A 22,324-nucleotide genomic window follows, 5' to 3' on the forward strand; every position below is an offset into this window, starting at 1 on the left:
TGGCAAAAAAGGCCGCGTGTTTAATGTTACACAGTTGGCACAAAAGCTTCTCCAATATATTTGATGCAGCCATTCTGATAAAAATATTAACGTTGTTGAGCAAAAGCTTTGTGAAAAAACGTCCCTGCCTGGTATGGAACACGCCAGTGGGAAGGATGTGAAAGAAGTATAGTGCGCATTCAGCTGCTATTTGAGCTGCCAAAAAAGCCTCCATGTTAGCCAGATACCACCCAGCAAATACAATGAGTAGATTGACTTTCTGGGAGGAAATATCTGACAAAGATGTTTGGAATAGAAGACAAGGAACAAAGCATTTCATTTTGATAGAAATGTGTTTGCCATACTTATTCAGAGTTGGTCTAAGTATTCAGAATGGACTGGAATGATCCAGTGATTTCAATACAGAGTGCCTGAATAGCCTAACACATTTCAAGATGAATAAGAATCACTGACTCTTTGGCTGTAAGCCAAGAGATTTAATTTGGTGATGAAGGCATCTGATCTGATGAGGACAAATGAGTTCTGTCTGACAATGCTGTTTGCTGTATTTGTGCTGGTTTTCCTGTTTCCCATGACTTACTATTTTATATTTACCTATTTAAGAATACTGTAATTTCCCTTTTTCCCTAAGCCTTGTAATACAGCATAAAAATGATTTTTACAGGAAACACTCAAACCACAGATACGTACAAATTATACAATAAAAGTGCAATATAATCTGGCATATATATCTGGCTATGTGAAAGGTAGTTTTAAAGGTAAAAGACAGTTAAAACTCTTTGAAACCACTGGAAACCCAAAGACAGAAGCAGCTTTGCAGAGCCTGCCTTTGAACCAGTGTATGCAGACTTGTCGCTTCTCAATACACCAGGCTTCAGCCGGACTTCCCCTGAGGGGTTTCCCTAGCGGGCCGGTATCATCACCCTAGAGGTCTGCAGCGCCGACACGCCGGCCCAGGCCGCCCTTCACGCCGCCGGCGCCTCTCACAGGCAGCAGGCCGGCCCGGGAAGGCACGTACGAGGCCGAAGCGGGAATCAAGGGTCGCTGCGCCGGCTCCGCGGAGGCCACGTTAATCTTCTACCTCAGGGGCGCCCGCTCACCGGCAGGCTCGCTACCCCGGGGGCCACCTGTCCCGCCACCCCGGCGGCAGCCAATCGGGTCCGGGAATAGCCTCGGGGGGGGGGGGGGGGGCGGTGGCGCGCCCCGGTGCGCGGGCGGGTTGGGGGGCGGTGGGCGCCAGGCCCGGTCCCCCGCCCCCGGCTGCCGCAGCGCCCCCGGCTGCCGCCCGCCCGCGCCCCTCCCACCCCGCTGCCCGCCTTCCCCCGCCCTCTTGGCCCGGCGCCCGTCCCGCCTCCCCGCTGCTGGCCGGTGTCCCGCTGGCCGCCTCGCAGCCCGGTGTATGTGCGGCAACAACATGTCGGCGCCGCTCCCCGCCATCGTCCCGGCCGCCAGGAAGGCGACGGCTGCCGTGAGTGCGGGCGGGGGGCGAGCCGCGGGGAGGCGCCGGCGGTCAGGGGTCCGCCGTGGCGGGCGGCGGCCCCCCCCCCCCGGCTTTGTTCTCCGCTGCGGCCTCAGCCCCGGGCGGGGGGCGGCCGCAGCGGCTCATCGGCCTGGGGGCGAGGCAGCGGTCAGGCCCGGCGCGGCCCGGCTGAGGGCAGGCGCGACCCCCGCTGCCGCTGGGCGGGCGCCTGTGTGAGGGGCTACGGCCGGGCGGCCCGGACAGGTTGACAGGTCTCTCCCGTTACTTTCCTGCCAGAGCCAGGCCGGGCTCGGGACCGGGGTCCCGCTCCCTTCGCGGCTGGAGTCCGCGCTGGGCGAGGGAAGGTCAGCGGTGTCAGCGGGGGCCGCGCCGCCCTCCGCGCCCGGCGGGGGCCCCGCGCCGCCGTGTGCCGGCCGAGGGCGGGCTGCGCCCGCTGATGGCGGCGGGGAGGCCGGGGAGGGGAGAGCTGGGACGGGAAGTGAAAGAAGCAGAGTTTTCTTTTGAGAAAGTCGTGTCGTGCTCCGAACTGTGTGTGTGAGCTTGCGTGGGCGTCTGTAGTACGTGGGTTAGGTGCGTTTATTGTTTAGTGACCTTATACCACTACGGTTGTTTTTTTTTTTTCCCTTTAGGTCATTTTTCTTCATGGATTGGGAGATACCGGGTGTGTATTCTGATCTATCGCATACTTAATAGTTATTATAGTTTCAAATATAAGGCTGCATGTTTTAAAGACGTGAGCAGTTAAAAGTTACTTCAGCTTCTTATTTTGCCCTTAACTGAAGGCAGCGGCTAACAACAGGTGAAACTTCATGTATGCTGGAATAATGGTGACAACTATTTATTTAAAACTTCCCAGCATAAGTCCTCAGAAGCTTTTTCTTCTCTCTTTTCTATCACTTACCTAATTTGGTCTGAACGTGATCCCTCTTTTGTTCTTGAGTCAAACTTCGTGGAAAAAGAAGTCTGTGGGTTTCTGATCTTTCAGTTTCCTGAGAGAGGGTTCCTGGTTATTCCTGTGCTTGTCTAAATTTAGAGTTCTTTTTTTTCCAGACTCGTGGATTGCTGGTTTGCTAGTAGGTACACTTAGTCCATGGTTTCTTCTTCAGTATGGCACACTTACATTAAAATCCAGGCTTACTTGATTTATCTAAGCAAACTCCTAAGTAGTTACCTAATGTCTACAGATTTCTCCATCTGAAATATGGTCTTTAGATTAAAAAAAAAAAACCCAAACAAGCTGTGAAATACCCTGTTTGCATTGTTCCTGTTATTTCCATGTTTGAGTAGAAATGGAAAGACTAGGGAATTTCGCGGGGGGCGTTCTAGGTGTGGTGTAATGTTTCCATTTGAAGCTTGTATGTGCCGAGATATAAGCATACATTCATTAAAGCCATTGAATTAACAAGTTAGGAGTGTGTTGAAACCTTTTTTGGTGGAAGACTTTAAAGGAATTGTCACTTAGATACTGAAAATAAGTAGCATGAATGCTTTGTCTGTTGTGCTCCGTTATGGGCAAAGTTATATAATATCTTTTTAAGAACTCTGGTTTTGTTACCTGGAACTTGAACGTGCCTCTAAGTTGAAACTTGTAATGCTGAAGACATAAACTTTTTCTGAAGAACTAAAAAAAAAAAAAAAGCTGTCAAAAATGAAACTTGCATAACCGGGACACTTAATAAGTTAAAAAGAGTCAAGTCCATGCACTTGGCAGTATTCTACAAGTGGAGATGTTTGCTCTCATTTGTTGTGCTGACACACCACCTTGTTTGCATTATCCCTCTTCCTTTCTGCTGGTAGGACGCAGCTGAGGCAGCAGTACTGCCTGCATCTTGGCACCAAAAGTTCAGCAAGTGATTGCAGAATCTTTTGAGTCTTTGGAATTTGAGTCCTTGCAAATCGGGTTGATGTTGGTTTTAGCAAGGGGAAAAAACACAGAGATTTGTTCTTTAAAATAAATTGTATTCCTTGTACAAATGTGGTATTTCCATTTTGGTGACAAAGCTAACACGCAGTCTCAAGCTTGCAAATGCATGGAGCATACTGGAATGTGTGCATTAACAAGTCATAGTACCTCTGTGGAAATATGGTGATTTAGCTGTATTTGTTCCTCTAGTTCACTGCAGATTAGATGAGCTAAAACTGCCTTTGACATACTGTAATTTTTTTTTCAAAAAAAGCCATAGTAGTGACCCAAAAAAGAATTGCTTGAAGAGAACTAGTTAACAATTTTGTAATTTCCCACAGTTTAAACAGACCTGTTCTACTTCACATGAATTTTTAAATTGCTCGCTTCAGTTTACCAACTGTATTTTTCTTACTCTGAGAAGTGTCTAACAGAGGTTATGTTCTTTTTCTCTCTTAGCTCCTATATAAATGGCAGTTAAAGATTGGTACATACTTGTCAAAATCTGAACAAAAGGTACAACATACAGCGTTGTTTGAAGGAGTCTGCATAAATGTGTATACAATGTTGCTTTCCAAATTTGTCAAATTAATTTTTATAGTTGGCTAAAAAAAGTCCCAAATTCTTATCTAACTAGTTTTTCCCAGTCGTATTTCTCCTTTAGATTCTTATTTGGCCTTCTGTGATACTGCAAATATTATGCAAGTAATATCACCCACAACTTGTTAATAGTATATATAAAAGTATTAGTAGGAAGTAGGCTGAGATATACAGCCAGTGTTTCAAATGTCTGTGCTGTCTGTGTGTTTGAAATGTCTTTAACTTCAGGTAGCATACATTAACTTTTCAGGATGATATTAAAATTATAACTAAACCAAACATGCTTTTATGGCTTGTCTGCTGTTGGTCTGATTAGTTCAGCTGTGTCACTGATGAGTTTGTTAAAGGTGTTTTCTGCTTAGAATCAACTTTCCAGTATCTAGTTTAGTGGGTGAGTTAGGAATATTGAATAATGAGAAAAATCAGGAAATACAGGTACTATTGAGTGTTCTGGAAAGCCAAGTACAGGCACAGGCAGGGGTTCTGTGCAGGTTCTGATTTGGGTCCAGCTCGGTTCATGTCTAGATGAGCCCTGGAGTGAGTCTTTTGAAGCTGTTTATTTAAATTATGCTTTCCCGTTTTCTGGTTTGTAGGAAGCTTGATAACTCATCTGCTGTGCAGATCTCAGCATTGTTCTGTGCATTCGTGCAGCACGTGCTTGAGATGAAAAAGCTACCTTCAGTCTGGAGTGTGGTTCAGGACTGCCTGAATCTAAGAGCATTCGAGCTGAGTCAAAGTTAATAGGTCTGATTGATTAAGTTGGCTCCATGTGGAATTAGCTTAGATGTCAGTTCGCTACTCTCCCACATCAAGAAATTTGGTTCAGAAAAAGCAAAGTTGGCTGTGAAAGAAGCTGCCTTAAGTCTACAGGAGCAGCAAAGCAGCCTCTGGGCTACAGCTGCCTGGAAGCAGGATACCTGTGTTCATGTGTTGTAGCACTCGGGTTAATAAACCCAGCCAGATAAAGAGCAGGCTTTGCCTAGAGCCAAAGTGGTATTTCTGCAGCTGTGCCGCAACTGTGGTAGTCAAATTAGATAAAGTGTCCCTGGCTGTATATATGCAACAAATATTCAGAGGCAGAACAAACCTTTTAAGTTTAGTACTGTATTCATAGCATACTGCAGTTGATGTAAAAATTTTCTAGAAATGTGTTTATATTGATCTAATTCAGCATATTTCATACTTGCTCTGTGCTGTTGCACCAACATAGAAATAAGAGCTAAGCCAAAACATTAATGCCATTTAATATATTTTTTGTTTACAGGCATGGATGGTCAGAAGCCCTCGCAGGTATCAGAAGCCCCCATGTAAAATACATTTGCCCACATGCGTAAGTTTTTGTAACTTCTTGTTTTACATTTTTCTGTAGAATTACTTATTAAGACACTTGCACAGATGATGACGTCAAATGGGATTTGGATGTCTCTGCATTTCATTTTTATGTAAAAAACCACTCTAAAATAATGGTGATGCTATTAAATATTTTGTTATTTTTAGGAACTGCTGTGTGATTTACTTTATGGCAAAACTGCATTTTTTATCGTATTTTGCTTTTGTTACTAATTCAGACTGAAAACATATTTGGAAAGTTTTACATGCAAAGTTAGATTGTTTTGACTTTGTTTTCACTGGATTGAGTTGTTTGTTGCTTTTCTTTTCCCCAGCAGTCATTTGTTAAAAGCCAGTCTTAACAAGGAGTAATTTTTTGTATTTTATTGACCATTTAATATAGTTGGTTATTAGGTACATGTAATTCTTAAACTCAGGTGCATGTATAGTAGATGAAATTTCCCTGTTACCTACAGCAAGTTTCAAAGATTCACAGGATATTCATATTTTCAACAAATAGTGCAATTTGAGTAGTGAACTGCTTCTGAGCAGGGTCAGGAGTCAGTAAATAAAGCATTAAGATCTATCTAGTATTTACTTAATGATAGAAAAACTAATTAAGTATAATGTTAATTTATTTTAACACAAAATTCAGATTGTCTTGTGCTCCAGCGATCTTGGGAGATGTGGAGCAGGGATGGTAGGGAGATAAGTGAGCAATGTTTTGGTGTATTACTGACTGCTGGGCTGTGATTTATTTATTTATTTTACCACATGGCCACGCTTTGCTGAGCCGTTCAAAAAGAGCTTAGCAATATCTGCTGTTCTCTTTGCTTGCCCTTTGTCTACTTTCAGTCTTCCCCCGCAGAACTTAACGTTCCTCAGTTTCAGTAGATTAAAACTATAGCCAGATTTGATCCATGACATGGTCCATTGAAGTTGTCTTGGTATGTCTGAAAAGATGCCGTACAGCGGCATAAGGGTGGGAATGAGTCCTGCAGTGAAGGCAGGCACTGCTTAAGCAGATTCAGCTGTTGAGAGAAGCATGTGTGGCCAGACTCGTATCCACCACTATGCTGCATTTGGCTGCTTCCTTAGGTTTGCTGATGCTGCTGTGTAAGATGCCTTCATCCACTGACCATGTGTATGGAACTGTGATAAATAACTGTTACTTAGAAATAACTGAGATATACATATATAAAAAACATGTATATGATACAGATGCACACACATACACACATACCTATAAAGCAGCCCATTAATGTTTTGCTTGCTCTCTGGAGAGAGTGGTAATTCAACCCTGAACATTAAATGTGTTTGGGCTGGCAGGTTTCAAGAGAGATCTTGAAGAGATGCCATGAAGTAGCTAATGTTAATTATGGTTTAAAAGTAAGACAGAATTAGAGATATGCAATTTCATGACATAACTGCATCTGCATTATTAAATTTCAGTATATATCTTATGTCAGTTGTGTTCATTCTCATTTCTAGGCCAGTTATGCCAGTTTCTTTGAACATGAACATGGCTATGCCGTCATGGTAAGTATTTGTTCAATCGCAGATGATTCTAATCAAAAGATATCTAGGGGTTTGAACTCATTGTTCTTAATTAAAAATCATGAACAACCTGAATGGCTGGTTTTAATCACGTGTAAGTATAAAAAGCTTTTTGCTTTAGTTCTGTTCTTATAAAAGGGCTCTCTTAAGTACACTCTAATTCTCCTTGTGTATCTGTGGTAAAGGTTATTCCTCAGGACTAATCTGTATGTCTTAAAATGCAAACCCCACTTTATTTTACAAGTATAGTCTGTATTGTGTATGGATTCATAGTAAGTAGTAGTAGAGACTTGAAGTGGAAATATTATTGCTACTAGTGAGTAATATTTGGTGGGTCAGCAGGATATCTAGGAACTGTTCTTTAGAACATCCATTCTGAATAGAGAACAAGAAAAATATGGTAGATTTCAATGGTCTTAAACCAGTCCTCTTCGGTTTGTTTTTTTTTTTTTTTTTTTCTCAAGTAACTTGTGTTTGGTTTTCCTGTATTTCATAGAATCATAGAATGGTTTGGGTTGGAAGGGACCTTAAAGATCATCTACTTCCAACCCCCCTGCCATGGGCAGGGACACTTTCCACTAGATCAGGTTGCTCAAAGCCCCATTCAACCTGGCCTTGGACACTTCCAGGGATGGGGCATCCACAACCTCTCTGGGCAACCTGTTCCAGTGCCTCACCACCCTCACAGTGAAGAACTTCTTCCTTACATCTAATCTAAATCTACCCTCTTTCAGTTTAAAGCCATTTCCCCTTGTCCTATCACTACATGCCCTTCTAAAAAGTCCCTCTCCAGCTTTCTTGTAGGCCCCCTTTAGGTACGGGAAGGCTGCTGTAAGGTCTCCCTGGAGCCTTCTCTTCTCCAGGCTGAACAACCCCACCTCTCTCAGCCTGTCTTCATAGGAGAGGTGCTCCAGCCCTCTGATCATCTTCATGGCCCTCCTCTGGACTCGCTCCAACAGGTCCATGTCCTTATGTTGGGGGCCTCAGAGCTGAACACAGTACTCCAGGTGGGGTCTCATGAGAGCGGAGTAGACAGTATTCAAACAGTATTTTAATTTTGTACATGCAACTGATAAACTGAAATTCTTGCTGATATTTTTGGAGCAAATATCAAAACTGAGCTGCTTAATCTGCAATAAGTTACAGAAGATACCAAAACTCAGAAAAGCTTTGTTGACTAGATCTAGCCTTTTAGCCACATTCACAGATTGTCCACTATTTCTTGTAATCTATGGGTTGTCGGTACTAAATAATATGTCAGCTAACATTTTTATCAGGAAAATATTCCAATTTTATTATTTGTCTTTTAAGGAAGTGGAATGGATCCTCTAATGAGTAATGCTCTTGTTGATATTTTTGTAAGGTTTGATATCATTGGACTTTCTCCAGATTCACAGGAAGATGAAGTTGGGATCAAGCAGGCAGCGGAGAATGGTATGCTTAGGAATACTTTTTATGTCTTAAAAGTACTTCTGTGTATTCTTAAAAATGAATTATCAGTCTGAAACAGATTTTCCAAAGACAAAATTATTAGGAAAAGTAATATGTATATATTGTATTATTGCTGATCAAAGTTTAGCTAAGTGCATTGGTTTTTTTTTTTAAACTGCATGAGTGAGTAATTCACTACTATGAACACTTCATACTCTCAAATATGAAATATACATGGGAACCAGTGTACTTTTTTTTTTTTTTTTAAGAGCTTCTGGGTAGCACAGCGGGTTAGAGCTGTATGAGCATCCACTTGTGATGCTTGGATAGTTAGAAGAGGATACCATCTTCCTGGCAGTGGGGCTTTTACGAGACTTACTTGCATGTTTTTCTCTTTGGAAATGGTACAGTGGCACTGGAATTTCTGATCATGCTCTAGATCTTTTGATACTTTGTAATGGATAGCAGACTAGATTTTCCTTTCACTAGCTTTCTGTTGACATTAGGGAGAAGGTCTCTTTCCTCTTCTAGACTTTCTACAGAATGGAGGGGTTTTTAACTACTGGCCTTTATTTATGTTGCAGTTAAAGCACTGATAGATCAAGAAGTAAAAAATGGAATTCCTTCTAATCGAATTATTCTGGGAGGCTTTTCTCAGGTAAGGTATGGTTGGAAAGAACTATGTCTTTTGCTAGGGAAGTAACCTAGCTTTCCTAATGTGGGAAGTCCAGACACTTGAATTGAGAAGAGCTGATGTTAGGTGCTTCTAAAATTTTAAGGTGTCAATTTTCCTTTGCCTTAACAAATGAAGTTTTTTAGTTTTGTGCACATAATTACTATTCACTAGAAAATGAACATGCATGTGGAAAAAAGGTACTAAAATTAATAGTCTATTTAAAGTCTTTATGCACATAACGTACGTAGCTTTGCTTGAGAATCTTGCTAGTATTTTTAATTTAATTTGGTAGCTATTTGATAGTCTGGATTTATTTGAAAAATTCTTCCCTTCATACTTGTAAGACATCTGTGGTAGGTAGGTTAATAGATTAATTGGTCCATACACCAACTCCCCAGTCTGTGTGCAAGTAAATTAAAATATTAAAGGAGTGATAATACTGTCACGAGTAATAGATCTTTATTTCATGTTTTGGGTTTTTTTTTTTCCCCCAGCTGTTAGTTATGGTAAATTTGCTGTTTTACTTCTGAATGAATCACATGGACTTGGAGGGGGGAAAAAGCAAAATAAATGTTGTACAGGAATACTGGTTTTAGTGTTGGTTCTAAGGAAGAACAGATTGGAATAGAAAAAGGTCTTTAAAGGAGAAACCAGAGATCTTGAAACAAGCATTAAAAGGAACATTACCATCACCATTCTAATACTTACGTATCTTTATCTTAGGGAGGTGCTTTATCATTGTATACAGCTCTTACAACTCAACAAAAATTAGCAGGTGTTGTAGCCCTCAGCTGTTGGCTTCCTCTACGGGCTTCTTTTCCTCAGGTATTTATGTTTCTTTCCCAAGCTAATTTGCGCTTTGGAAATGAGTATATCTGAAGATTGTATCTTGTGCAGGAATTAGTGGCCATCGTTATTACTGAATATTGACAGTTGTTTGATAACTCAGAAGTTTTGAAAATAGGACCCTGGAGTTTTAGAGTTTGGCAAGTAGGGAAAATGAGGAAATACTCAGTAGCTATCTCTGCTTAAAATGACATTCCTAGGAAGCTTAAAGGATACAGCAAATTTTCCTTGAAGATGAATTTTCTATTTGCCATTTGTTTCATCTGCAAGGCACTACCTTATTAGAGACTAAGTATATCAGGTTTTTTACTTGGCCAGAAATCATGTTCTTCTACTCTGTAATTAGTGCCAAAATTTTATTTGCAGGTTTTTGAACTTAATGTGTTGTCAGACACAGAGCTTACTTCATAAGGAACTTGCAGACTATACATTGTGGGTTTTGTCCTTCAGAATTCAACTTATTTGTCATGCCACAGGGCATAGTGCCATGGGGTTATTTTATCTCAAAGATGTTAGCCTTACCTCCTCTTACTGTCTCTTTCTTCTCTTCTCCCCTCTAATTCCACCCCTAACAGGCCCCTATCAGTGGTGTCAACAAGGAGATTGCTGTTCTTCAGTGCCATGGGGACTGTGACCCATTGGTTCCTTTAATGTTCGGTTCTCTCACTGTTGAGAAGCTAAAGAGTATGATAAATCCAGCCAACATAACCTTCAGGACTTACTCTGGCATGATGCATAGCTCATGTATTGAGGTAATTTTCTTAATATACAATGTTTTAGCTTGGTATGGTTAATTTTTTTCCCTCAAAACAAATATGTATTGGGTGGGGGGTTTTTTGAGTTGGTGTTTTTTTTTTGTTTTGTGGGGGTGTGTGGTTTTTGTTTTTTTTTTTTTTAATAACAAGTGCTTGATGCTACTGACTTATTTTAATGAGTAACTGAATGCCTGGCTGAAAAAGCATCCAAGGCAAAAGTTTATATGACTAGTAGGAACTTCCTCATAAGATTGTATTTTTGGGACTGTGCTAGTTAGTCTATAAAATACTCTTTTTTTTCCCTAATTTTTGTTATTTGCTTACTAAAAAAAAAAATCACTGAATTGGAAGGCAGATTCTCACAGCATAAATCCAACTTGGTATTTTGGAGAGAAGAATCCTGTTAGTTCTATGGATGGAGACATCGAAGGAATAGGGAGGGAGGGTTGACGCTAAGGAAGAGGCAGCCTCAGAACCTGTATTTATGGTTCTGGCTCAGCAGGCACCTGAGCTGATGTGATGGCTTGCTACTGCCAGAAGGGGGTGGACTAGTTCCCTCTGCTTATGACCTTGTGGCCCTCTCTTCCTTCTTGCACCAGCTCTGGAGCTGGTCAGAAACTTCTTTGAACTGTTTGAACTTGCTAAAATGGCAAAAGCTGCTGGCTTCAGTTTTTGCAGCTGTAGTGAGTTGAAGCGTCAGAACTCACACAAAATAAATGGTAGGAGCAAGAAACAGAAGAGGAGGCAAGGAACAGATCTGCCATTTGTCAGCAGCAGTAACTTTGTTAATTTGGATTGCTGCATCTTGTGGGAACTGTACCTTTGGACAACCTCTTTGGGACATTTACACAGCTGTATTGTGTTTAGGCAGTAATAGCATTGAGTTGTCACACAAATATATTGTGCTCTTTCTTACAACATTGACTTCATAAAAAAAATTAAAAGTAAATTATTTTTAACATGGATTGGTTTCCCAGTCTCGTTCATTGTATTGCTTTTCCTTAAGGAAGGAAGCATCATGAAGGTGAAACTGAATGGTTAAGAGGAGGAGCTGCTGGCTTTTCACACTGCTGCTAACTTGCAAAAGTTTAAAGTATACATGAAGCTACGGCCTTAGCTACATTCAAATCCTATCCATGCTCAGCCTGGTGCTATTCAGGTCACTTGATGATTAATATGTAGCTTGCCTGCTCAACTTCAGAGAGAGGGAGAGAAAAAGTAGTCTTTGCTCTTTTTCTTGTATTTTAGCCTCTTCTGAGTGCATAGTGCCTTGAAGTTATCAGCCTTGACTTGTGTGCAAAGTGGTATGATTTCATCAAGTAACTAATTACTCAATACTTGTAGCTCAGCTGCTCATTATAACTGAAATGTTGAAACATGATTTAGTGTAGCTGAATATATATTGGTAGGGAACTTCAACTAATACATACTTTTATCTTTAAACAGGAGATGATGGATGTAAAACAGTTCATAGACAAACATCTACCTCCCGTAGACTGAAATGATATATGAGGAGCCTTCTATATAAATACACCAGCATCAACTGTGGTAGAGTGTTAATCTTTTCATATGCCTGACAGGAAGCATTACTTCTATACCTGCAGTGCTACTACTGTGTTGCAAATTTATACTTAGGATGAGGATTAAATAATAGACATGTACAAGAAATTATGATCTTTTCAGTATTAATCATCCACTGGTGGGACAATGTGAATGAGGCAGCCAGGTAACAATGACAGAATGTAACCTCAACATACTGTTTTAAGATATCTGATTTTTTTGGTTGCAGAATTTTAAACTGTTTGTACAAGTAATTAAAAACTGAATTTAAGCGAGCAACATAAACGTGACCAGTTTAGTTATACTTGAGACATGATTTGTTCTTAATACTCATTGAAAACATATTAAAACATTTCCTTTATGTAATGGATGCATAAAGTACACAACATGTAACATAGTGGGCATATGATGGTAGAATAAATGCTACCAAGGACAAAGCTTTAAATATTAAATTTTAATTGTTATTCCACATAAGGAGGGTTGTTCTCCTATAACGGCTAGAAGTCAGGAAAGGTATTTCTTATATTTAAGCCACCTCAATTTTTAACTGTTTTCATGTAGGTAGATATTGTGGAAATTCTAAAGGGACTCATTCCTTGTTAGACAGTCATTTGTCGCTTATTGTCTTTTTTTTTTTATTACTATAAACTCACGTCAAATGCTGACTTGGAACAGAATTCTGAAGACGTGCATAGGATTAATTTGAGTTTCATTTAAAAATTCATGTTTTCGTACTGAATATCCATCTTGTGCTTTAGTCTTTGTAGATTTCATTTGTATAGAAATGTTCATATATTTCACATGAGCAATTCCAGCATATAGTTTTGATTTTACTGTCTGCTTTGGAGTAACTAACTGAAAACAACGCAGCTGTGTAGTTACTTGTATTGTTGAAGTCTCATCTATAACATATACATTGACTAATTTGAATTCTTTTTTAATAGAAATATAAGTGCAATTGGGATATAACTTAAACTTTAAATTGATACCATCTAATACTTTCTTTTATTGCATGTTGAGACTTCATTTTTTTCTGAAAAAGAACAAAGAATTCTGTTTTCAAATGGATCATTCTATGTTTCCCTACATCAGTATAGCCTAGGAATATGAAGACCTACTATGGGGGGGAAAAAAAAAATCTAGAAGATATAGAATGTCTCTTCTTTCAGAAGCTTAAAATTCTAGAATGCACTGGGTTACAGAAATTGATGCACACTCAAGAGTTGTTTTTGCAGTTAAGAGCCATAACTTACTTCTGGAAACAGCTGTTCTTCTGTAGAGTTCAGAGGCTGTCACCACACTAGGAACATTTAAAAAATACACTACAGTTTTTACTACATAATATGCTGCATAACATTGTTCTATACTATAATATGTTTGCAAGCAAAGAATATTCCTATTTTGGATGCATCTGTTGTGTCAGCCCTGTGCTTCATACCTGCATTTAAGGTACTTTCTCCTCTCCCAGCTTAATCAAGTGGTCCCCTTACACTGTATATGGATTTACATCCGAGGCATCTGCCAGTACAAATGCATAAATGGGGAATTATGCCTTTATATCCCTTCTTTAACACAGCTGCTGCCAGAAATCTGACTTGTTCAACTAGTGTGAGTTCTCTGGTTTTAGTGCTTTTTTTTCATATGTATTGCGCTTCATTTTTAGGAAGCTGTTTTTCTTTTCTAATCCAGTTTCTCTGGATTATTAAACATCTCTTAATATGTAAAATTGAAAAGGAGTTTTTTTCTAAATGGTATTGAAACACTTTTAGATGTTCCATCTGTGTGGTTGACAGGGCATGTCTATTAACTTTGAAGTTTAATTAGTCTTTTCCCTCAGTCACTCTGTTCTATAGATCTGCCAATTTGTCTTTTAGTTAATTTAGTTCACAGAAGAAACCATAATATTCTTATTGTAGTTGTGCCAAAGTTCTATTGAGAAAACAGTATGTCCTAGCTTGGAGTCATTCCCAAATTGCATTAGCTAATTTTGCAGTCTTGCTGAATTGCAAACTTGGTAAGCAAACTATATGTTATTTCTCCTAGTTTTAGATTTATCCTCATTCCCATGTTGTCTAAATAATTCCCTGAATATTGGCATGTTTCCAAAGTTCTTGCACAAGCTTCTAATTTTTCCTTTATTATTTTCTTGTTCTGTTTGTAAATTGTTTGATAATGCTGTTCAGCTGTCTTGTTCAACTTCTAATTGACTGTGTGCTCATCTCACATATTCTTTCTTATGTTAGAGTGAATATAAAAAATATTTCTAAGATGTTAAAATGAGATCAGTCCTAGCTTTATTCTGTGTTAGCTTCGTAATACTTTCTTCAGTTTGGTGAGCTGTGTTCACAGCTTGTGGTCAGTTTCTAGTACTTACGCATTTTAATCGAAGTCAGCCTCAACTGTTGTCTCCCTGATGCTTTCAGATGTTTTTCTAGAAATGCTTTATGTGCTAACTTTGTTCAAGTATTTGGCTATCATAACAAGATTTTTTTCATACTATTGTTTTGCTGCTTGCTTTATCTACAAAGAGCTGTGTTACCAAAGTAAATGTAAGTAAATGTTGTGACTTACTCTGAATTTCTGTATTCTAGGAAGAATTCCCCTCAAGTTTTTTTTTTTTTTGCAGGAGTGTATGTGTATGTTGTAGTTGGGGGTTGTTAAAGAGCCCGGAAGCTAGAGGAAACTTCAAGGATGTATCCTATCTCCTCCCATATTACAGTGTGTATCTTGAGCTCCTGTCTTTTGTAACTTCCCAGGTGGTTGGAAAGCTGTGTGTATGATCTTGTAGCTGAACTTCACTACCTGAAGTGATTTGATGCTGGAATTGTTGTCATAATTGCATGTATTTTTAGGCTGAATGATAGCTCAGTCTGGCGTGGGGATTTTCATAATACTCTATTACAATGGAGAAGTTGGACTGTCAGTGTTCTAAATGTGAATGTCCTATCCTCGTAAACTACAATTTGAAACTGTCCAATAATGAAGCTTATTTTTTGTAACATTAGACTTTCCCCAAAAGGAGGTGATGTCTGTCAAACCTGCAAAAGCATTGATACAAAAATACCTTGCTTGCAGATCAGTTTGTTTCAATGGATATCTAACTCCCTGATGCGTTTTTAATTTCAAAATGGTACTTAAATTTGACTGCAGTTTTGTGCAGTCAGAATTCTGACTTCTTGTTGGAATACGTTGCCCACTTTTTAATAAACATGTTGAATTATGTATTATAAGCCAAATCTTCTGGCCATTCTTGAGGTAAACCTGTACTGGGGTCTGTACTGTGGTGAGGGCTGTATGATTTGGTCTCTTCCTCCTATCCTGTATAACTACAACACAGTGGGTTGGTAAAAGTACTGTACACTGTAACTGGTATTAGAACTGTTAATTAAAACATGTTCTCTCTAATGGAGTATACTGCACTTCATTAAAATCATTGGGATGCATCTTTTATGTAGAGGTGCTATTTGTGTTGATGGATATGACTGAGAACAAACTGTATGTCAATGAAGCCATATGTACAAGGCCTGTGTATCTTAAATTTTATAAAGAAGTACTGAACACATACTCTTTGTGTTACGAAGTATAAGCCATTTATATCTAATATAAACATCTAAGATGTAATTTACTTAGTTTACTAATTTTATTTATGATAAGAAATCTTAACTTTGGAAATTATTTGTGTAGTAGGGAAAATGTAAAATCTTGCCATTTTTATCATTGTGAAATAAATTTCAATCAGCGTTTGGGAAAGTACTAAAGACTTTTTCCATACTTACCTGAAAGAAGTTGAGCTTTCATGTGCTGTGAAACTGGCACTTTAGAGGCTTCTTGCAAATATATTGCATGGTAATGTATGCATGATGCTATAATACAAAAGAACAATACTTTGTAGTTACTGAAAAGAAGAAAAAAAAAATCACGTACCAAGTTATGTTTTGCTACCTTGTTGAGAGAATGCGAAGTATGATTTGATTTTTTTTTTTCATATTCTGGGTTGATTTTATTTTAACTTGTTTTCTTGGAATTTGCAGTAATTTTGAAAGGTAGAGGAAATGAAAATATTTTCTAGTAGTCTTATTCTAGGACTCTAAAGAGCCAAAGTCTTCTCACTGTGTATTGCTCCACCTTTCTCTGGGGGTTCTGTGGTGGTGGGGAGCCTTTGAAGTTGTATTAGGTTTGGCATACATACCACTTAACATATTTGTTAAAGAAGCAGTTTTCAGGTCAGGGGTTACATGTGCTCTTTAGGTTAACTGTAATACTCGAGGCCGATCAGTGGTATACGTAGTGTAGGGCACTCTCGAGAAAACTTGAGATTATCTGGGAAGGGATGCTGAAGAAACTTGAGGGGGAATGAGGTGTACGTGTAGTAAAGGTAGACTTTCCCCCTCAAGCAGTTTAAAGCAACTAAAAGGCCGCTTGTCTCCATAGACTGTGATGTCTAAAAGTCAGTGTGGAGTACAGTTAGGAAGTTCATGAATGTGTGGAAATGCACGTCAGATGCAGTGCTGCATGTGAATTTATTGTGGCAACTTAAGGGTATAAGAATAGCTAGTAACAACAAAGATGCAATACTATACGGAGTAATTTGTCACTTTATATTTTATGAAAAACTTTTTGAGTAATGTTCAGTTTCTATTTACTTTCAGCCCTGGCGTCCCTGAGGAGATAATTGTGAGGAGAAACATTGCCTAGAATTAGCATAGTAAAAAAATTACAATGTACTATTGTATTACACTTTATCAAATATAGTATGAGACCACTGGTGTAAGTGAAGAAGGTGACTCTCAAGTTTTCAGAATGTCTGTTGGTTAACTTGGAAATGGGGTTCTTTGAAGAATAATAGCTGTAGAACAGATTTTTTTTTTTCCTTTTTTTCTTTTTTTTTCATTGCTTGCCACTCTCATGTTACCACCTTTTGCCTTTGGGATAACAGGTTTTATTAATTCTCTTTGAGTGGAGCAAGTGCCTTTGATGTAGCTGATTAAAGCTGACTTAAATGAAGTGCTTGTATAATTTAATGGATATCCACAAAGTGAATCAGTAGATAATGGTTTTCTCTTAGTTCCAATTACTAGAAAAGAGCAACCCATTGCCTCCTTTTTCTCTGCAAAACTTGTAAAACTTAAAACTTCTAGCCAGTTTGCTGAGGTGTAGTGAACCTTACTTCATGCGTCTAAGTGGGAGATTTAGCTTCTCGATGTGGAGAAGGTAGACTTCCCTCAGGGGTCATTCAAGGTTCTTTTTTTAAAAGGCTACTTGTCTGCATTAACAGATGGAGCAGATGGAGTCTAAAAGTTGGGAGTCTTGAATGTTCCCTGGTTGTGAATACAAGCAAACTCTTAAAATAGTTTCTGCTTGAAATAATTTGCTAGCTATGTTGTAGTATTTAAAATTATTTGGAGGGATCTTTAAAAGGCTGAAATATTTTTGATCTATGTACAAAAAAGTAGAGGTTGCCCCAGAATAGAGAAGTTTAATAATGTGACCTTTAAAAAAAAAAAAAAAACCAGAACATTTTCTTAAATATTTTTTATACTGAAATGCCTCCAGTTACTGCTTCTAAGTTGAAAAAAAAAGTGAAGACATTTTGAAAATGAACTTAATAACATACTGCAAACACCAGAATTTGAAAATGATACTTGGTCTACAGGCCATACCATTATAATCTAGAGCTAGAGTGAGGAAATAAATAAAAAACCCACAACCCATCTGTTGAATAACCATAGAAACAACTAATCAAGATGCTTGTTACTATTTCAGAAATTTTTGAGGAAAATCTTGCCGTTACGAGGAATCAGAACTTCCTTTTGCTACAGCTCCCCTCACGTATCTGTGGTTGGACTCGCCTCTTCTTCCTCTGCAAAGGTCAGGGATCAGCTGGCTGATTTAGACCAATTGAAATTCTGTTTCGGTAGACCTAAGTCATTGTTACACTGAGTGCTTAAATAGAGAGGAGAGGCATAATGGGTATAACACATGGTTACATAAAACCTTTTAGAATGTTATATTTTGCATAGTTGTGTTAACACTTGATGAGAGGAGCTTTTTCCGTACAGAATGTTAGTCCTGAAAAAGGAGGATTTTAAGTTCCTTGATAGGAGTTCAGAGATCCTTCACTACAAATTCTGTGTGTGCTACTGTTTGCCCACCACCGCCCCAAATTTCACAAGATGCTGTCTCACATCAGATGAAACTAGTTAGTAAAAATCTACAACATTTCATATGTGTACCCTCTTCGGAGAGCCATCTCTGCCTATTAAGTCTTAGTATTGTGGAAGGTCCTGTGGTCCAGCAAATGATAGGCTCTAGCGAGTTAGACGCAGGCTCTTTGCAGCAGCAGGTGTATGATACCTTTTAGAAAATGTTGCAAAAGAATGGTGAGCATATGCTGTAACAGGTAAATGCAGTGCAACAAATAGTGTGTGTTACTTCTTCTTTCTAATGGGTTTATTTAGGAGAAAGAAGCTAAACAGAAAGGAAAAGGTTGCATAGTTTAACTTTTGTTTCGTCTCTTTTCCCTCTCTTACTGTTCTTGGGACTTACAGTGGCATGTTATAGAAGAGATTGATACTGTACAAAGCTGCTTGGTTTAGAACCAGCTAAAAGAGAACAACCATGGAGAGTGCTGTGTATTTCTTTGCAATAAAGAATTGCTGTCCCGAGGATGATAGAGCAGCTAATATAAAGAATCTGGCTAGTACTGGTTCAGTTAATTGAGTATCATTCTGATATTGTAGCATAAGGTACAAATGATGTGAGCTGTGTTTTGTTTTCTTTTAATGCATCCATTTGCAAAACAGGATATGCGTTACCATCTGGTTAGTCTTTGATTTCCCTGCTGAAATATTTCTCTGATGCTACTTTTATTAGTTTAGATGTTAAACAAGTGTGACCTGCTTTCCCCTTACAGTCCTGCAGCAGGCCTTTTATAAGTGCTATATAGCATTTAATTTACAATTACCATTTCCTTACCTGATACATTTTGGATGTTAGTAGATTTCATCTGCATTTTTTAACCCTTTCTATGCATTTCCAATGAAGAAGGTGTTGAATTGTATTTTTAAAAGAAATGAATACCGGAAGACTTCATTCCAGAATTTAAGTATGTTCAAACTAACCATATTGACTGATTTGAGATTTCTAGTTTTCTGACAGTGTTATCCCTGACCTAACTTGCACCTACTGTAGAAGCACCTACACGTACAAGCTTGTTTACCATATAGTGTAGCAATAGCTCTCAGCTGCTAGCACAGTGTGTACTACTTTTATCATTGAGGTGGTTCTGGGAAAAATGATGGTAAACTTCATTTGAGGTTAGCATATTATATAACCTGAGTTGATTATTACTGGTACTAGGTTACTGCATCTAGACAGAACGGAATTAAACCTGAACTGGCACGATCCCTTAAATGTTGCGGCGAGCACTGCTGAGCGCTGCTTTTTTTTTTTTTTTTTCTCCCCAAAATCGGTCCCTGAAAGAAAAGGTATCCTTTTCCTTAAAGCATCATTCCTTTGTTGTTCCGCCCCCCCCTTGGGCAGAACAAACAAAAAGCTGCAGACAAAGTTTCTGTATGCTTGTCCAGTTCATGGCCCAGATCGAACCTGTGGGAAGATCCTGTCTGGCTCCCAAATAATTTTAACTGCTTCTAATACGTCTGTGTACGTGCAGGCTTTTCAGCTGATGGATGCTGTGACCGTTGTGCGCGTTGAGGATGACGTACGAGTGCCTCAAAACCTCCTGTCTCTATATGGCTTCAAAACACAAGACAGTCTTGCTGCAAAGCACATGACACTTAAGTGCAGTGGCAGTTCTTCCTGTAGCCGCTTCCTTGAGTGTCATTTCAAGGAAAGGTCCTATCTCGCCTCTTCTCCAAAATGTACATATTTTACAGTCCTCAGTTTACAACTCGGGCATCCACAGCGTTCGACTGCTTACTAATAATAGATTTGAGCGGCACATATAAGCGCCCTCCTGGATCTTAGTAGGGGATAATCTTTCTGTAACCTTCAGATGTGCTTACCATTTTCTTGAAGTAAACACTACTGTTTTACAGCGAAAATGGTTTAATGATGCTGTTCAACAAGAAGTCACAGTAACAAGGCATATAACTCGATGAACAGAATTTCATTGATGGTACAGAATACAAATGTGTCGAACTAGCTTTAAGACTTTGAAGCACTGTAGCACGTTACAGCGTGATACTTGGCCAATGCAAAAGTTTCTCTCCCGCTCTGTTGTACTGACTCTAAACTTGTAAATCCTGAACTTACTCTGAAATGGCAATTTGAAATCCTCGGTCCGTTTTATACAGAAGTAACTCTTGAGGGACAGACTTTAAGAAAAACCTTTTCCGTCACAGGGAAGAGGGGATTTTCCATCCATTTGAAGCTGACAAAATCAAGTGTCTGCTGTAATTGTGAGCCTTCGGAGGGCTGAAGAAAAGCTTGAACATAGGAAGCGAATTTGTGTTTTGCAGCGCGTTATGCGCCGTATGAGCAGGACAGCACACCGAGACCGGCTGGCAGTGCTTGCTGCCTGTGGACCGGCGCTGGCGGCAAGGCTGTGAGCTGGAGAGGGTGAGACACTGTAAGAGGTCAGAACATTTAATTTGGGCTTTTTGGGGCTGGGGGGGGGGGGGGGGGTGCAAGACTCACCCACGCAGCCCCCGCGGGGCGCCGCCGGCTCCCCGCCGCTCCCGCTGCCGGCGCCCTGCCCACCCCCGCTCCCGCCCGCCGGCGCGCCAATGGTCTCGGCCTGCCGCAGCGCTGCCTGGCTCCTGCGGCCGGCGCTCGACGCGCGCTGCCTGGCGCCGCCGCTCTGGCTGCTGGGTCGGGGCGCTGCGCCGCGGCCTGGCTCCGCTCCTGCTCGCAGAGCTCGGCGGCGGCCCCGGCCCCGGCCGCTTCCCGCGCCCCGAGGGGAGGGGGGCGGGTCTGCTCCGCGGGCTTCAGCTCCCACGCGTCGCGCCGGGCCCCGCTCGGGCCGCCGCAGCCATGACCACGGAGGACGAGATCATCCGCATCGCCAAGAAGATGGACAAGATGGTGCAGAAGAAGAACGCGGTGAGCGGGGGCGGGACGGGAGGCGGCTCGGCGGTGCGGAGCCGCCGCGGGCCCCGGTGCAGCCCCGGCCGGCCCGACGCTCCCTCCTTCCAGCGGGCCCGGGGCCTTCCCCCTTCCCGCCGCGCGGGGCCCGGCCGGCGGCCCTTCACCCGCCTCCGTCTCTCCCCCCGCTGCCTGGCGGCCTTGGCGGTTCCCTCGCCGCCCCGCGCGGCTGGCGGGGGTTTGGCGGCTCCCCCCGCCCCGCTCCGCTCCGCCGCGGGAGGACGTGGAGCCGCCGGCCGGCGCGGCTCGCCCGCTGCGGGGCGGGTGGGGAGGGGGCTTTCGCCCTGTCAGCCGGCCCTCTTCCCCGGCGGATTGCCCCCGGCCGCCCTCCGCAGTGTCGGCCGGCGGCGGGTAGGGAGCGGTGCCTGCTCCCGCTCCACCGCGGCGTCGAGCCCGGCGCCTCCGGCCGAGAGGAGGTTCCTGCCCGGGCACCGACCCTGGCTCTAAACGGCGTTTCCCTCCGCTTCCCATTCATTAAAATCGCGATATTGGCCTGGCTCGAGATCAGGATGTGAAGCGATGCGGGAAGCCCAGTCGGCTCGAGGAGAATGCCTGCAGAGGTGGTCTCCTGCAGACGGGTTGTGTTCGCTTTCAGGCGTGAAAGCTGGAGTTTTATGTGGAGTGTGCAAACTAAAATATGAATGAAGAACCCTAATCCTGCTTCGGCAAGGTGGCCAGAGTTGCGTGGGCAAACTTCTGAAGCAGATGGGGGATGTGAGCCACTTTTTTTTTTTTAACCTGGAACAAAGTATGAGTATCGCTTTAACTGTGTTTATTAATTCAGGGAATAACTTCTGCCTCAGAATGGAGGTAGAATATAGTTAGGTAGAATTCAGTTAGCTTAGTCCAAGTGTTGTTCCCATGTATGCCCTTGATATAGAACTTACTTAGCTAACATATAACGTCTGTGCTATGCCTATGAAAACATCAAAATAAGTAAAATCAGAGTGTGCAGCAACACCCAAATACCTGATTATAGTTACGCATAAAATAGCTTACAGTTGTTAACTCTGTTTACTACTTCTTTATCCGGTGGGCACATTGTTGTTCTCTTGTAATTTGTGTATTTGTGGTTGCTGCTC

At 41.1% G+C, this 22,324-nt stretch overlaps 2 protein-coding genes across 9 annotated transcripts in view; both read left to right on the top strand.

Annotated features, from left to right (window-relative positions):
* The first annotated feature begins 1,366 nt into the window (after positions 1–1,366).
* Positions 1,367–15,884, top strand: LYPLA1 (lysophospholipase 1). Of its 8 annotated transcripts, none has more exons than XR_007766070.1 (10): positions 1,367–1,468; positions 2,110–2,141; positions 5,248–5,313; positions 6,804–6,851; positions 8,233–8,303; positions 8,885–8,958; positions 9,700–9,801; positions 10,398–10,574; positions 12,024–12,303; positions 14,764–15,884. XR_007766070.1 is itself a non-coding variant. In XM_050892216.1 (10 exons), exons 1-9 carry the CDS (start codon positions 1,400–1,402, stop codon positions 12,075–12,077), a joined length of 693 nt encoding a protein of 230 aa, XP_050748173.1. In that variant the 5' UTR covers positions 1,367–1,399; the 3' UTR covers positions 12,078–12,125; positions 14,764–15,884. The 8 variants fall into 8 exon arrangements, 7 of the variants coding, with proteins under 7 accessions (XP_050748173.1, XP_050748174.1, XP_050748172.1 ...); XM_050892216.1 differs by having other exon boundaries at positions 12,024–12,125; XM_050892217.1 differs by having other exon boundaries at positions 9,700–9,809; positions 10,409–10,574; positions 12,024–15,884.
* A 5,157-nt stretch (positions 15,885–21,041) lies between these two features.
* The window catches only part of TCEA1 (transcription elongation factor A1), a 29,510-nt gene continuing 28,227 nt past the window's right edge, over positions 21,042–22,324 (top strand). Inside the window, exon 1 of the mRNA XM_050892208.1 lies at positions 21,042–21,200. Coding sequence (XP_050748165.1) covers positions 21,132–21,200 — 69 coding nt within the window. The 5' untranslated portion in view covers positions 21,042–21,131. The remainder of the gene's footprint in view (positions 21,201–22,324) is intronic.

Source organism: Gymnogyps californianus, chromosome 2 (assembly GCF_018139145.2).
Source record: "Gymnogyps californianus isolate 813 chromosome 2, ASM1813914v2, whole genome shotgun sequence".
Lineage (NCBI taxonomy): Eukaryota > Metazoa > Chordata > Aves > Accipitriformes > Cathartidae > Gymnogyps > Gymnogyps californianus.